General features: G+C 45.3%; 1 protein-coding gene across 10 annotated transcripts in view; it reads left to right on the plus strand.

Annotated features, from left to right (window-relative positions):
* ABCC5 (ATP binding cassette subfamily C member 5) overlaps window positions 1-14199 on the plus strand; it is a 95722-nt gene that overhangs the window by 62039 nt on the left and 19484 nt on the right. For all 10 annotated transcript variants that reach the window (XM_010366200.2, XM_030931419.1, XM_030931377.1 and 7 more), the window contains 8 exons: window positions 39-223; window positions 1306-1452; window positions 1738-1867; window positions 3187-3340; window positions 3430-3558; window positions 6342-6528; window positions 7407-7496; window positions 10407-10596. In XM_010366200.2, the coding sequence (XP_010364502.1) occupies window positions 39-223; window positions 1306-1452; window positions 1738-1867; window positions 3187-3340; window positions 3430-3558; window positions 6342-6528; window positions 7407-7496; window positions 10407-10596 (1212 nt within the window). The remainder of the gene's footprint in view (window positions 1-38; window positions 224-1305; window positions 1453-1737; window positions 1868-3186; window positions 3341-3429; window positions 3559-6341; window positions 6529-7406; window positions 7497-10406; window positions 10597-14199) is intronic.

Consider the following 14199-nt stretch of genomic DNA (forward strand, 5'->3'; position numbering starts at 1 on the left):
TTCCCTTCCGAGTCCATGTTTCTTTTTTCCTTACCTAGGACAGCTCGTGCAGCTGGAAGAGAAAGGGCAGGGTTCAGTGCCCTGGTCAGTATATGGTGTCTACATCCAGGCTGCTGGAGGCCCCTTGGCATTCCTGGTTATTATGGCCCTTTTCATGCTGAATGTAGGCAGCACTGCCTTCAGCACCTGGTGGCTGAGTTACTGGATCAAGCAAGGAAGTGGGGTAAGGTTACTTATAAATGGGAAAGTTCTGTGTCTAAGAATGTGGCTATTTCTCCCTGTTCCCTGGCTATTCTTAGGGAAACTGTTCTAGTTTTCACTTAAAAGCCATGAAGAGAGATTTTTCCAGGATGAAAAGATGAGTCCCTAATGTAGCCTCACTATAAAGAAAAAAACCCTGACCAACCCACGGGGCAGTAGGGCATGTCAGTAGGACACCTGCAGGCTCTCTGCTCTCATCCATTATGTATTAGTCCATTTTTGCACTGCTATAAAGAAATACCCAAGAGTGGGTAATTGATAAAGGAAAGAGGGTTAATTGACTCACAGTTCCACATAACTGGGGAGGCCCCAGGAAACTTACAATCATGGTGGAAGGCAAAGGAGAAGCAGGCACCTTCTTCACAAGGTGGCAGGAGAGAGAGAAGAGAGCATGTGTGTGCAGGAGGACATCTTAAACACTTCTAAAACCATCAGGTCTCGTGAGAACTCACTGTCACGACGAGAACAGCATGGGGAAACCACCCCATGATCCAGTCACCTCCCACCAGGTCCCTTCCTCAACACCTGGGGATTACAATTCAAGATGAGCTTTGGGTGGCGACACAAAGCCTAACCATATCACATTAGAACAGTGAGAAAGAGGGCTAGGTGTGGTGGCTCATGCCTGTAATCCCAGCACTTTGGGAGGCCGAGGCAGGCGGATCACTTGGGGCTAGGAGTTCGAGACCAGCATGGCCAACATGGCAAAACCCCGTCTGTACTAAAAATACAAAAATTAGCTGGGCATGGTGGTGCACACCTGTAATCCCAGGTACTTGGGAGGCTGAGGCATGAGAATTGCTTAAACTTAGGAGGCAGAGGGTGCCGTGAGCCATGATTGCGCCTCTGCACTCCAGCCTGGGTGACAGAGCGAGACACTGTCTCAAAAAAAAAAAAAAAAGATAAAGAGGTGGACAAAACCATGGCCAGGTCTCAGGGTCATTATCCTGTACCCTGCCCTGCCCTTGAGCTAAGAATGGCGCTGAGCAGGGGCTCTTGGCAGTCTTTAGGAGTCTTGCCTCATAGAGCTTTGGCTCCAAACAGAACACCACTGTGACTCGAGGGAACGAGACCTCGGTGAGTGACAGCATGAAGGACAATCCTCGTATGCAGTACTATGCCAGCATCTACGCCCTCTCCATGGCAGTCATGCTGATCCTGAAAGCCATTCGAGGAGTTGTCTTTGTCAAGGTATGCAGTGGTGGGTGGTGTCTGCCCTCCTCCCTGGTGACCTGTGGTCAGGCTTTGGTGTGGCATCCCTCAATTCATGCTGAGTAGGAGAGCTCCCTTAAGCAGGATGGCCCTAGCTGAGATGACGCGTATTCCATTAGCCTTTGCCTTTTCTCACTTGCCACCCGTCCCTCCTGACCCCTCACACCTCCCCGCTTTGGGAGAGGATGTGCTGTGGAGCGGTTCTCTGGACCAGTAGGAACAGAGCCGTCCTGGGCCCTGACCACTCTGTGCTCTGCTCCTCAGGGCACACTGCGAGCTTCCTCCCGGCTGCATGATGAGCTTTTCCGAAGGATCCTTCGAAGCCCTATGAAGTTTTTTGACACGACCCCCACAGGGAGGATTCTCAACAGGTTTTCCAAAGATATGGATGAAGGTATTTCTCACTGAGCCTTTTTTTAATGCTCTGGAGCTCACTGTGCTTCCAGCCTTCTAGATGATTCTCCAAATGTGCAGATCTGTCTGTCTGTAGATCCTGAGAGCACGGTGGCTGCTGGTGTTTTCACCAGGAACATTGCATCTGCGTTTTCTGTCTTGTTTGACCTGAAAACAAATTCAATGGTTTTGAGTTAGCAGAAAGGCTTTGGACAGACGCATCTGAGATTCTGAAACACACAGATGTTAAAGCAATGCATTGGTTTCTGGATGCCTACAGCCTGGCAGGTTTTCTGGCTGTTGTATGGGCTGTGCCTGCACCAGAACTGAAATACTGTACCCCCACAGTTCAGAGTAACGGTAAAGCCCCTGACGTTGACGGAGGGCTTCCTGTGCAGCGAGCAGCGTGCTCAGTGTTTTATGCATGTTATCTTAATCCCTGCAGCAGCCCTGTCTGGTGGGTGTTGTTTCACTCCTTGAATACATGAGAAAGCTGCTATCTGGAAAGGTCAAGGAACTGGCCCAAGATCTACAGCTATTGAGTAACAAAGCTGGAAATTGAGCCCAGATCTTTTGACCCCAAAGCTAATGTTTTTAATTGCTGCACTATAGCTGCCTTCATAGAAGGAGTGTGTTTCAGGCATTGATAGGCCATTGTAAACCCATGGCCAGAGGTAACAAGGAATCAGAACTATCCCTGATATTCGAACTGATGCATAACATGTTCCCATTTCTGCTAAACACACACATATGTGCTCACACATGAATGGAAAAAAGAAAAAAAGTAAATAATAGCAGCATGTCTGAGATTTGCATGAAAATACTTTAGCCAAAAGAAAAAAGGGGGTGTGGTGGGGAGACAGCCAAAAAGAGATGAAAGTTGATTAACTGTTGAAGGGTCTGTGCTCTTCCTTTAACTTTTGTGTATCTTTAAAAATTTTGCAAGACAAAAAATGTCTTAAATGTTAACGGCAGTTCACTGGTATTGGTAAGAATGTAGTTTTTGTTTTCTTCTTCACATATTTATATTCCAAATTTTTAAAACAAGCATATGTTACTTTGTAAAGGGGGAAAATGTTTAAAGCCATGGGGCAGGAAGCGAACCAAGAAAAGGGAGTGGAGTAAGAGGATTTTCTTGAGACAAAAAAAAAAAAAAAACATTTCAGAGCATCCAGGTTTCTAAATTTTTCTTTGATCAGACTGTTTAAAGACAACACAAACTTCAAATAGAGATTTTGTGGAACCTCTTTTTGGTTTTTTCCATTTTCAGTTCCATTTTTCCAAACTGTCTGACACTTGCTCCTTTATTGGTTTCTGCAGTTGATGTACGGCTGCCATTCCAGGCTGAGATGTTCATCCAGAACGTTATCCTGGTGTTCTTCTGCGTGGGAATGATCGCAGGAGTCTTCCCGTGGTTCCTTGTGGCAGTGGGGCCCCTCGTCATCCTCTTTTCAGTCCTGCACATTGTCTCCAGGTAAAGAGGAAGCATTCATGTCTGCTGGGGTCACGGAGAAGCCTGAGTTGCTGGGAAGTGCTGTGACACGGAGCTCATTCTCTCTCCAGGGTCCTGATTCGGGAGCTGAAGCGTCTGGACAATATCACGCAGTCACCTTTCCTCTCCCACATCACGTCCAGCATACAGGGCCTTGCCACCATCCACGCCTACAATAAAGGGCAGGAGTTTCTGCACAGGTTTGTCCTGATGGGGGCTAGAGGCCTCAAGGGGGAGTCAGCATCCCAGCACTTGATACATGTCTGTGAGGCTCTTCAAGGCCGGAGATGGAGATTATAAAGCTCATTACCAAGGGTATTCATGATTTAATGGAATAATCTCTGATTAAAATCCAGTTGTTTGGTGGAACTCCTTTCTGAGCAAGTGAGAAAACAAAAATACAGATTTGGGCCGCATGTGGTATCATGTGCCTATAGTCACAGCTACTCAGGAGGCTGAAGCTGGAGGATGGCTTGAGCCCAGGTGTTCAAGTCCAGCCTGGGCAATATAGTGGACCCCATCTCAAAACAAAATACAAAGAAAAAACCCCACAGATCAGGAGTGTATTGGCCTTTGGTCCTGAAAAGCTATATTTCATAGAGTTTTGCTTTTTCTTTTAAGTAGTAAAAGGTAGTCATTGACATTTGAGTAGATTTTATTTAAGCATAGAGTATTGTTTATTTGTGAAACTTATGTACATTTCATTGTGGAGCTTTGTATTAATAAAAGATTGGAACTAACTTAAATATTCTTCAATATAAGACATGTTGAATAAGCTATGGTATATCCAGAGTACTATGTGGCCCTTAAAAAGAATGAGGCAGCTCTATAGGTACTGATAGGGAATGAATATCAGGCTGGGTACAGTGGCCCATGCCTGTAATCCCAGCACTTTTGGAGGCCAAGGTTGGTGGATCACCTGAGGTCGGGAGTTTGAGACCAGCCTAGCCAACATGGTGGAACCTTGTCTTTACCAAAAATACAAAAAAATTAACCAGGTGTGGTGGCAGGCGCCTGTAATCCCAGCTCCTTGGGAGGCTGAGGCAGGAGAATCGCTTGAATCTGGGAGGCAGAGGTTTCAGTGAGACCAGACGTTGCCACTGCACTCCAGCCTGGGCGACAAGAGTGAGACTCCGTCTCAAAAAAATAAAAATAAAGCGGCCGGGCGCGGTGGCTCAAGCCTGTAATCCCAGCACTTTGGGAGGCCGAGACGGGCGGATCACGAGGTCAGGAGATTGAGACCATCCTGGCTAACCCGGTGAAACCCCATCTCTACTAAAAAATACAAAAAAACTAGCCGGGCGAGATGGCGGGCGCCTGTAGTCCCAGCTACTCGGGAGGCTGAGGCAGGAGAATGGCGTGAACCCGAAAGGCGGAGCTTGCAGTGAGCTGAGATCTGGCCACTGCACTCCAGTTTGGGTGACAGAGCAAGACTCCGTCTCAAAAAAAAAAATAAATAAATAAATAAATAAATAAATAAATAAATAAAAATAAAAATTTAGAATATCTCTGTTTTTTTTTTTGGAAACGGAGTCTTGCTGTGTTGCCCAGGCTGGAGTGCAGTGGCGCGATCTCGGCTCACTGCAAGCTCCGCCTCCCGGGTTCACACCATTCTCCTGCCTCAGCCTCCGAGTAGCTGGGGCTACAGGCACCCGCCACCTCGCCCAGCTAGTTTTTTGTATTTTTAGTAGAGATGGGGTTTCAGCATGTTAGCCAGGATGGTCTTGATCTCCTGACCTCGTGATCCACCCGTCTCGGCCTCCCAAAGTGCTGGGATTACAGGCTTGAGCCACCGCGCCTGGCCTAGAATATCTCTGAAAGGATTTAAGAAAACCTGTTAGTTGCCACTGGAAGGGAGAACTGGGTAGCTGGAAGATGGGAAGGAGACAGACTTGACTTTTCATGGTAAATCTTTTGTAACTTTTAAATTTTCTATTCTGTATATATGTTGCCTATTGCAAAAGTTAGGTAACTATTTTTAGAGAGAAAATTTAGAATAGAAAGTTTAGAAAAAAATATTTTCAGAATGTTAAATGACTCAGAAAAATAATTCCTAAACTTTAAGCAGAAAGGAAAGTGAAATGTACTAAATACATACATGTGTACATACCTACACACAGTAAATGTAAGTGCATTGAAAAAAACTGCTGGGAGGAAATGCAGCAGAATATCAACTCTGGTTTTAACAGGGTGATGAGATTATTGGAATTTTACATCTTCCTATTTTTATTGCATTTTCTAAATTTTCTCTAAAGATTACACATTTTATTGGAAAGAGGAAAAGTGATTTTTCAAAGCAAAGCACATCTGCGCAGCAGAACTTCCTACTCTGGAGTTCTAGTTGTACATGGTGCACTGAGCCTTCAGAGGGGTCTGGTCTGCTCTCTGGGACCCCTATTGATGGCCGTGCCATGCACCTTCAGTAGCAGTCAAGGTTGCCTGAGTCCCTTTTGCTGTGGTTTAGCTCGCTTCTCCTGGTGCTTGGCTCCACAGCTGGGGAACAAGTGCCATTCTGCACAGTGGCGGTGTGTGCACACACTTACGGTGTTCCCATATTCACTCTGAGTTTCTTTTCCCTGGTCTTGAACCATTTCTGCTGTTGGCGTTTATAACCTTTCTTTCTTTCAGAAAATGCCCTCTCACCTAAGACATTTTTCTAAACTGTGACACAAGCCTCTTCATTCAGTCTCTTTTCCCATGCTTACTCTGTGCTGAGGTAGATGTTTTTCCCTAACATCTTTAATAGGATTTTTTTTTTTTAAAGAGTAACTAAGATTAGAAAAACTTAATGTCCTCCTGTGCATGTGGCCTAGAATACCTCCAGAATTCCTAGAATACCCTCCTTGAGTTTCCAGGGCATTCTCTCAGTTAGCAACAGGACGTATGTAAACATGTGCCTTCCATCCTGTGATCACTGAAGCTTTGACCGTGTGCGGGGTTGTGTGGTACTTTCTTTGCTTATTAGGTGTTGTCTTTCTCACAGGTACCAGGAGCTGCTGGATGACAACCAAGCTCCTTTTTTCTTGTTTACGTGTGCGATGCGGTGGCTGGCTGTGCGGCTGGACCTCATCAGCATCGCCCTCATCACCACCACGGGGCTGATGATCGTTCTCATGCATGGGCAGATTCCCCCAGCCTACGCGGGTCTCGCCATCTCTTATGCTGTCCAGGTCAGTCTCTGGGATAGGAGCGTCATCTTTGCTTATTGAGTTCTTCCTGTGCTGACGTAAAAGAGGCATGATTGGTGGAGGCTCCACCCTGAGCCGTTATTTCACCTCTAGACCCCTAGAGTTGCTTGTGGGCTGATTTGACAGTAACAATCTGGATTTGACTGGGGCAGGTAGGGATAGGAGAGAGGTAAGTGTGGAATCCAGGAATAAAGGCATTAAACTCTGTTGCATGTGTGTAAGAAATAGTTGCTATTTTCTTCAAAAAGAAATATGATCTTGAAAATAGTTTCTTACTTGTGGGTTTCTATGTTCACCACCATTTTCATCTCTGGCCTCTTTCTAGTCTTCTAAGAAATATTATAGACTATAATATTTATTTGACAATTTGGTTGGGGAAGACAGTGCGTTATATAGACTGTTTTTAGACTCCCCAGTCTGTGGAGCACGGGGGCTCCAGATTCACTCATTTGCCAGCATTATGTATCTGATTTGACTTTCCTGGAAGCATTCTTACTAGTTGCTCATAGGTTGATATCTCCATTTGTTGTGACTCCCACAAACGGGCTCAGATACAAGTAGGAAGTCCGGAAGTGAATCAGCTGCAGATATGTGTTACTGGAAATGTAAAGATGAATAGAAAGCCTTTGGGTACAAGAAAGTGGTTCCAGCAGCACCATAATACTGCCTGCATTCACTGAGCATTGCAGTTGATGGGGTAACAGGTATGTCTTCAAAGCTAAGAGAACGACTAGGTCCCTAAGACCAGCTGCTGCATGTGCTCAGTTCTTAGTGATCCTCTAGATGAAGGAAGTTCTCCAGCATTGGCCTGGCACATATTGAAAATGAATTATCTCTTTGATTTTGTTTTCCATTATCAGTTAACGGGGCTGTTCCAGTTTACGGTCAGACTGGCATCCGAGACAGAAGCTCGATTCACCTCGGTGGAGAGGATCAATCACTACATTAAGGTCAGACTGCTATAGGCCTTTTACTGTGATCTGACTCCTCCTGGAGTCGGTTTACCCTTTGCTGCCTCAGCTGGGTGTACAAGGAGGAGGCTTGTGTTCTCTGCGTATCTAATCCCACAGAATCTCCAGCAGTCTCTCCACCGTGCTTGGAATAGGGAAGAGATTACCATAAGAGTTTCTAAGTATATTTGTAATTTATGTCGAGTTGAGAACTTCATTGCCTAATTTCCAGAACGTTCAGAATCTTGTCAGTTCAGCTTAACTGACTAATGGAGCATTTTCCTAGCACTGTTTAAAACCATGTATTGTTTTAATTCTTACTGTAGTCCAATTGTTCTTAATTGGGATGGCCATCAGGACCCCTGAGCTTTTGACAGGACAAACGTGGCCTCAACTCTGGATTCTGTTGCAGTGGATTGGGGTAGGACCCAGGCTTCTGTAGTTTGAAAAACTCTAGCTAATTCTAAACTGCTCTCCCAGATTACAAACAAGTAAGTTTAATTGATACTGAGACTATCCAGCTCTTCCCACTTTTCCCCAGGAACCCCTCTGTCTCACCATGGGTGGCAGGCATCTTGCTGCTGTCCTAATTGGAACTCTTAAAGTGATTTCCTACAGGGGTGTCTTAGTCCATTTCACACTGCTGTAAAGAACTAACTGAGACTGGGTAATTTATGAAGAAAAGAGGGTTAAGTCACTCACAGTTCCGCAGGCTTAACAGGAAGCATGGCTGGGAGGCCTCAGGAAACTTACAATCATAGCGAAATGTGAAGGGGAAACAAGCATATCTTCCCATGGCAAAGCAGGAGAGAGAGAGAGAAGGTGGAAGTGCTATACACTTTCAAACAACCAGATCTCCTGAGAACTCATTATCACGAGAACAGCAAGGGGGTAATCCGCCCCCCTGATTCAGTCATCTGCCACCAGGCCCCTCCCCTGACACATGGGGATAATTAGACAATTCAAGATGAGATTTAGGTGGGGACACAGAGCCAAACCATATCAAGGGGTGTCCAATCATTTGGCTTCCCAGGGTCACACTGGAAGAAGAATTGTCTTGGGTCACACATAAAATAATACTGATGATAGCTGATGAACTTAAAAAAAAATTGCAAAAAAAGTCTCATAATGTGTTAAGAAAGTTTACACATTTGTGGTAGGCCACATTCAAAGCTGTCCTGGGGTGCATGTAGCCCAGGGGCTGCAGACTGGACAAATTTGCTTATAAAGAAGCAGCATTTTAAGTAGTTAGATTCTCAAATTGAACTCAATTCTTAAGAGTTATCTGTTTTATTGAACTGCTGTGAGACTTTACAAGCATCTGTGTCATTATTTATATGTGAAGAGTATATTCTGAGTTCCCAACACTTGACTTTGAAACATAGTTTTGAAAAGTTAACTTTTTTCTTTTTTTCCTTTTTTTTTTATTTTTGAGAGAGGATCTTATTTTGTCACCCAGGCTTGAGTGCAGTGGTGTGAATACGGCTCAGTCCAGCCTCTATCTCCCAGACTCAAGTGATCCTCCCACCTCAGCCCCCTAAGTAGCTGGGACTACAGGCATGCACCACTAGACCCAGCTCATTTTTGTATTTTTTGTAGAGATGGGTTTTGCCATGTTGCCCAGGCTGGTCTCAAACTCCTGGGCTCAAGCGATCTGCCTCTGCCTGCAACCTCCCAAAATGCTGGGATTATAGACAGGAGCCATAGTGTCCAGCCTGAAAAATTTCTCTTTCACTTGGGAACTGAGTGTATGTAAACTGGATTTTCTAATAGAGATGTGTTTCACTGATTTGCTTTGACAGTGAACCTCCTTAGTGGTGGAATATTTCTTAAGCTTACAAATGAGTAACTTTCTTATTCTCAGAAAGGATGGCAGGTGGCTGCCCAGTGTATCTAGTAATAGCTCTTCTTTAATATTTAGAAATTAGCCTCTTTGCACACTGTCCTGATATGTAGATGACCCGTGTGTCCATATGTGCAGTGTTTGAGTTAAATGTTATGGTTGGTGAGAGCCTCATGCTGGAGAGGTCAGGATTACGGTCAGTGGTGGTACAAAGTGGACTCTGCTGAAACCGGTCACATTTCAGAGGCCTGCCCTCCCACTGACTGTCCCAACACAGAGTCCTTCCAGCTTGGAGTTTTGGACTTCAGGCTTAAGCCCCCAGAGTGCTACAGTCTTTGGCCCTTACTTCCCCCATAAGGCTATATACTCCATGGACAATTGCCAGAGAGTTTTAAAAGATCATGAAATATGATTGTTGATGACAAAAATTACCCAAGCAGTTATATCACAGCATTTTGAGCTGGAATAGATTCTCAAGATCATCTAATCCAGTCTCCACAACTTGCATAAGAAACTAAGATGCAGAAGAAGTGGTGATCTGTCCAGGTCACACAGTGGCAAAATTAGAATTAGAGTCTGTGTCTCCTGGATTGACCAAGATGTGCCAGAATGCCAGGATCCAATTAGATGTTCAGTAAATATTAGTTTTCTTCCATCGGATTTAAGCCAATGATTATCAAATGGTAGAATCCTATCTCAAAGAATTTCAGTAAAAACTGCTATGGTGGAGTGGTGGAAGACCTCGTGTCTGCCTGTGTCGGTTTTCCCTTGGCCCCCAAGGCAGCTTTGTGGAAGAATTCCTTGAGACAAAAGGTAGTCCAAACACCACTTCCCTCCCCAGGCTGCTGCTAGTAGCCATAACACTTAGTAGCCATTGTGCTCTGTCTCTGTCTGGTTTAGTGATAATAAGCATTTACTGCCAAGGGATTCTTTCCTAGCAAGGTGACAGGGTGGCAGCTACCTCGGTGTGGCTACTATGGTTCTCCTGGTTTTATTTCTCTGTGACAAAGCCTGCAGCTTCCCAAGAATCTGTGGTCAGTCTGAACTGGCCACTTCTGTCTCCCCAGACTCTCTCCTTGGAAGCACCTGCCAGAATTAAGAACAAGGCTCCCTCCCCTGACTGGCCCCAGGAGGGAGAGGTGACCTTCGAGAATGCAGAGATGAGGTACCGAGAAAACCTCCCTCTCGTCCTGAAGAAAGTATCCTTCACGATCAAACCTAAAGAGAAGATTGGCATTGTGGGGCGGACAGGATCCGGTAAGGATGTGCAAAGCCTTCTTTGAATCCATTGGAACGTAGCAGTTTATGAAATACCACTTTCATCCCTTTAAACCAGATCCTTGTTTGTTTGATAAGCCATTAGTGTCTCAGCCCCCTACCGAAACCAATTTTCTAGGTTTATTGTTGACCCCGCTTTGTTAACATTGAGTGCTGTTCCCAGTCATAAATGTACACATTCTCAATGCAAAACACTGGGGCACACAGCCAAGCACGAAAGAGGAGCAGCACCCACAACTCTGCCACCCAGAGAGAAGCACTGGTAACATTTTGGTAGCTATCTTGTTAGGCTTCCTCTAGTAATATGTAGGTTTACAAAAATGAGGTCATTGACACATGCTGTTTCATGGCCTTCTTTTAAAACTATCAGTAGGCCAGGTGCAGTGGCTCACGCCTGTAATCCCAACACTTTGGAAGGGCGAGGCGGGTGGATCACCTGAGGAGTTCAACACTAGCCAGAACAACATGGTGAAACCCTGTCTCTACTAAAAGTCCAAAATTAGCCAGGTGTGGTGGCACATGCCTGTAGTCCCAACTACTCAAGAGGCTGAGGTAGGAGATTGCTTGAACCCGGTATGCAGAGGTTGCAGTGAGCCGAGATCATGCCACTACACTCCAGCCTGGATGACAGAGCGAGACTCCGTCTCAAAAAAAAAAAAAAAAAAAAAGGAAACGCGTAACTGTAGATCCTTTAGATTTCTAGGGTCAGGACTTGAGTGATTTACTTCTGTTTTTTGAGACGAAGTCTCACTCTGTCGCCAGGCTGGAGTGCAGTGGAGCGATCTCGGCTCACCGCAACCTCCACCTCCCAGGTTCAAGCGATTCTCCTGTCTCAACCATTCGAGTAGCTGGGACTACAGGCACGCCAGCTAATTTTTTTGTATTTTTAGTAGAGATGGGGTTTCACCATGTTGGCCAGGATGGTCTCGATCTCCTGACCTCATGATCCACCTGCCTTGGCCTCCCAAAGTGCTGGGATTACAGGTGTGAGCCATCACACCTGGCCCCTTTTTTCTCACTTTCTTTCCTGAATAGCATTTCAAAGATTGAACTTACCTTCTTTTACTGCCTTTTTATCCTTGTATAAGAGGTCTTTGATTCAGTTTTCATTAACTTTCTAGGCTGTATGCTTCTTTGGCATCAAAACTCTTCTAGCTTTTTACCTTGCCATTAAAAGAAAAGAAAGAAAAACGCTTTTATCTTTTCTGGCTAATTTATTTTAAAGAACTTTCTAAGGAAGAAAAGAAAAAAGCCATTTCCTCCTCTCTGTTTGAGGGAATGACTTCATGTCAAAACAAGACATTGCTCCAGGTCTTTCATGCTGGAAGGGAATCTTCAGCCAAGCAGGATGGCTGTCCACAAGCCTTTTTACTGTTCTCTGCCTTGAGCCCCTCTGCTGCATTGGTCCCCAGGGGTACACGGCTCCTCTGAAAGCTGACCGATGTCCCTTGTTATGATTTCCCTTTAACACAGGTGAGACAGGCAAAACAGGCACCACAACTTCATTAAACAGTAGTTAGTGACAGAAGAGAAATAAACAAGAAAAAGAACATAGCAGCCGGGCATGGTGGTTCACACCTGTAATCCTAGCACTCTGGGAGGCCAAGGTGGGTGGATCACCTGAGGTCAGGAGTTTAAGACCAACTTGGCCAACATGGTGAAACCCCATCTCTACTTAACATACAAAAAGTTAGCCGGGTGTGGTGGTGGACACCTGTAATTCCAGCTACTCGGGAGGCTGAAGCAGGAGAATCTCTTGAACCTGGGAGGTGGAGGTTGCAGTGAGCCGACATTGCACCACTGCCCTCCAGCCTGGGCAACAAGAGTGAAACTCCGTCTCAAAAAAAAGCCTGATTTACACTCTGTCTTAACAGAGCTTCTTCCAAGTTTCACGGGAAACTTGGAAACTCTTCTGTGGTCATTCATGTCAGTCGAGGACTTCACTGCCTTTCTTACCAGCACATTCCATCAATGCAAAGATGGTCAGATACAGAGGACTCTAAAGTCTTCCAGTCCAGGTGGTCCAAATCTACGTACCTTTTGTTAAAGTGGAACAACTTGAACCATTGCTTCGAGCACCATTCCTTCCTTGGCTTAGATTTTTTTTTTTTTAACTATTTATTTCTTTAGAGACAGAGTTTCACTCTTGTCTTGTTGCCCAGGCTGGAGTGCAGTGGCGTGATCTCGGCTCACTGCAACCTCTGCCTCCTGGGTTCAAGTGATTCCCCTGCCTCAGCCTCCCTAGTAGCTGGGATTACAGGTGCCCACCACCACACCCAGCTAATTTTTTGTATTTTTAGTAGAAACAGGGTTTCACTATGCTGGCCAGGCTGGTCTCAAACTCCTGATCTCAGGTGATCCACCCGCCTTGGCCTCCCAAAGTGCTGGGATTACAGGCAAGAGCCACTGCACCCTTAGCTTAGCTCTTAAAGCACTGCTCCCTTAGCTTAGCTCTTAAAGCACTGCCTTGGCCCAGAGGGGGTGTCTCCCTCCCCTTCTTCTATCTGGGAAAGGGGCCAGGAACTGAGTCCCCCAACTCTGAACAGAGTCATTCATTTCTTTTTCTTTTCTCAGAGTCATTCATTTCTTTTTCTTTTCTTTTTTATTTTTTATTTTTGAGAGACAGAGTCTCGCTCTGTCGCCCAGGCTTGAGTGCAGTGGTGTGATCTCGGCTCTGGAGTAGCTGGGATTACAGTCACATGCCACCATGCCCAGATAATTTTTCTTTTTTTTTTTTTAAAGTAGAGACCAGGTTTTGCCGTATTTGCCAGGCTGGTCTCAAACTCCTGGCCTCAAGTGATCCACCCACCTTGGCCTCCCAAAGTGCTGGGATTACAGTGAACCACTGCGCCCACCGGCCTGGAGTCATTCATTTCTAGGAGAAGAACTATGCTGCTAGACAAACCAGGTTTCCTAACTTGTTTCTGGTAGAAGGATGTGGAGATTGTTGCATTAGGAAGATGGGTCCTAATATACTCTCCTAATACAGCTTTTTCCAAGTTCCTGGGCATTACTTCTTCCAAGTTTTATGGGTGTTTTCAGGTTCCCATTAGGCTGTAAGACAGAAGTATGCCCAGGGGACAGATCCCGACAGTGGGGTTGTGGCTGTAGACACTGGGGCAAGGTGGGCTGTTTGTGCCCTCCATGAGTGCTGAAGAGACAGCATCACTGTGATCTCGATGAGGCCCTCATGAGAGATCTTTTATGACATGGAGGCAAAAGAAGGGTAGGAGGGTCAAGAACCAGGCGTTCAGCCAAGGAAAATGATGCAACAGCTAAAACACCGTAGTTCTAAATCTAAACCATGGAACCAAGTTGCAGAAAGGTAGACAGGACTATGGCAAACTTATTTTCTTTTTGGCACTATAGAGAGAGCACCTTTTAAATGTTTATATCCTTTGACATAGTAGTTTCAGTTCTAAGATTCTTTCCCAAGGAAATCATCTGAGGTAGCAGTAAAGTTTCAGCACTAAGATATAGGACACAACGTTATTATAAGTTTTACATAAACTAAATGTTCACCCTAAGAGGGCTGATTGATCAAGAATATGTCCACATGATAGAATATTGCAACCACTAAAA

This window comes from Rhinopithecus roxellana, chromosome 1, assembly GCF_007565055.1.
Source record: "Rhinopithecus roxellana isolate Shanxi Qingling chromosome 1, ASM756505v1, whole genome shotgun sequence".
Classification (NCBI taxonomy): domain Eukaryota; kingdom Metazoa; phylum Chordata; class Mammalia; order Primates; family Cercopithecidae; genus Rhinopithecus; species Rhinopithecus roxellana.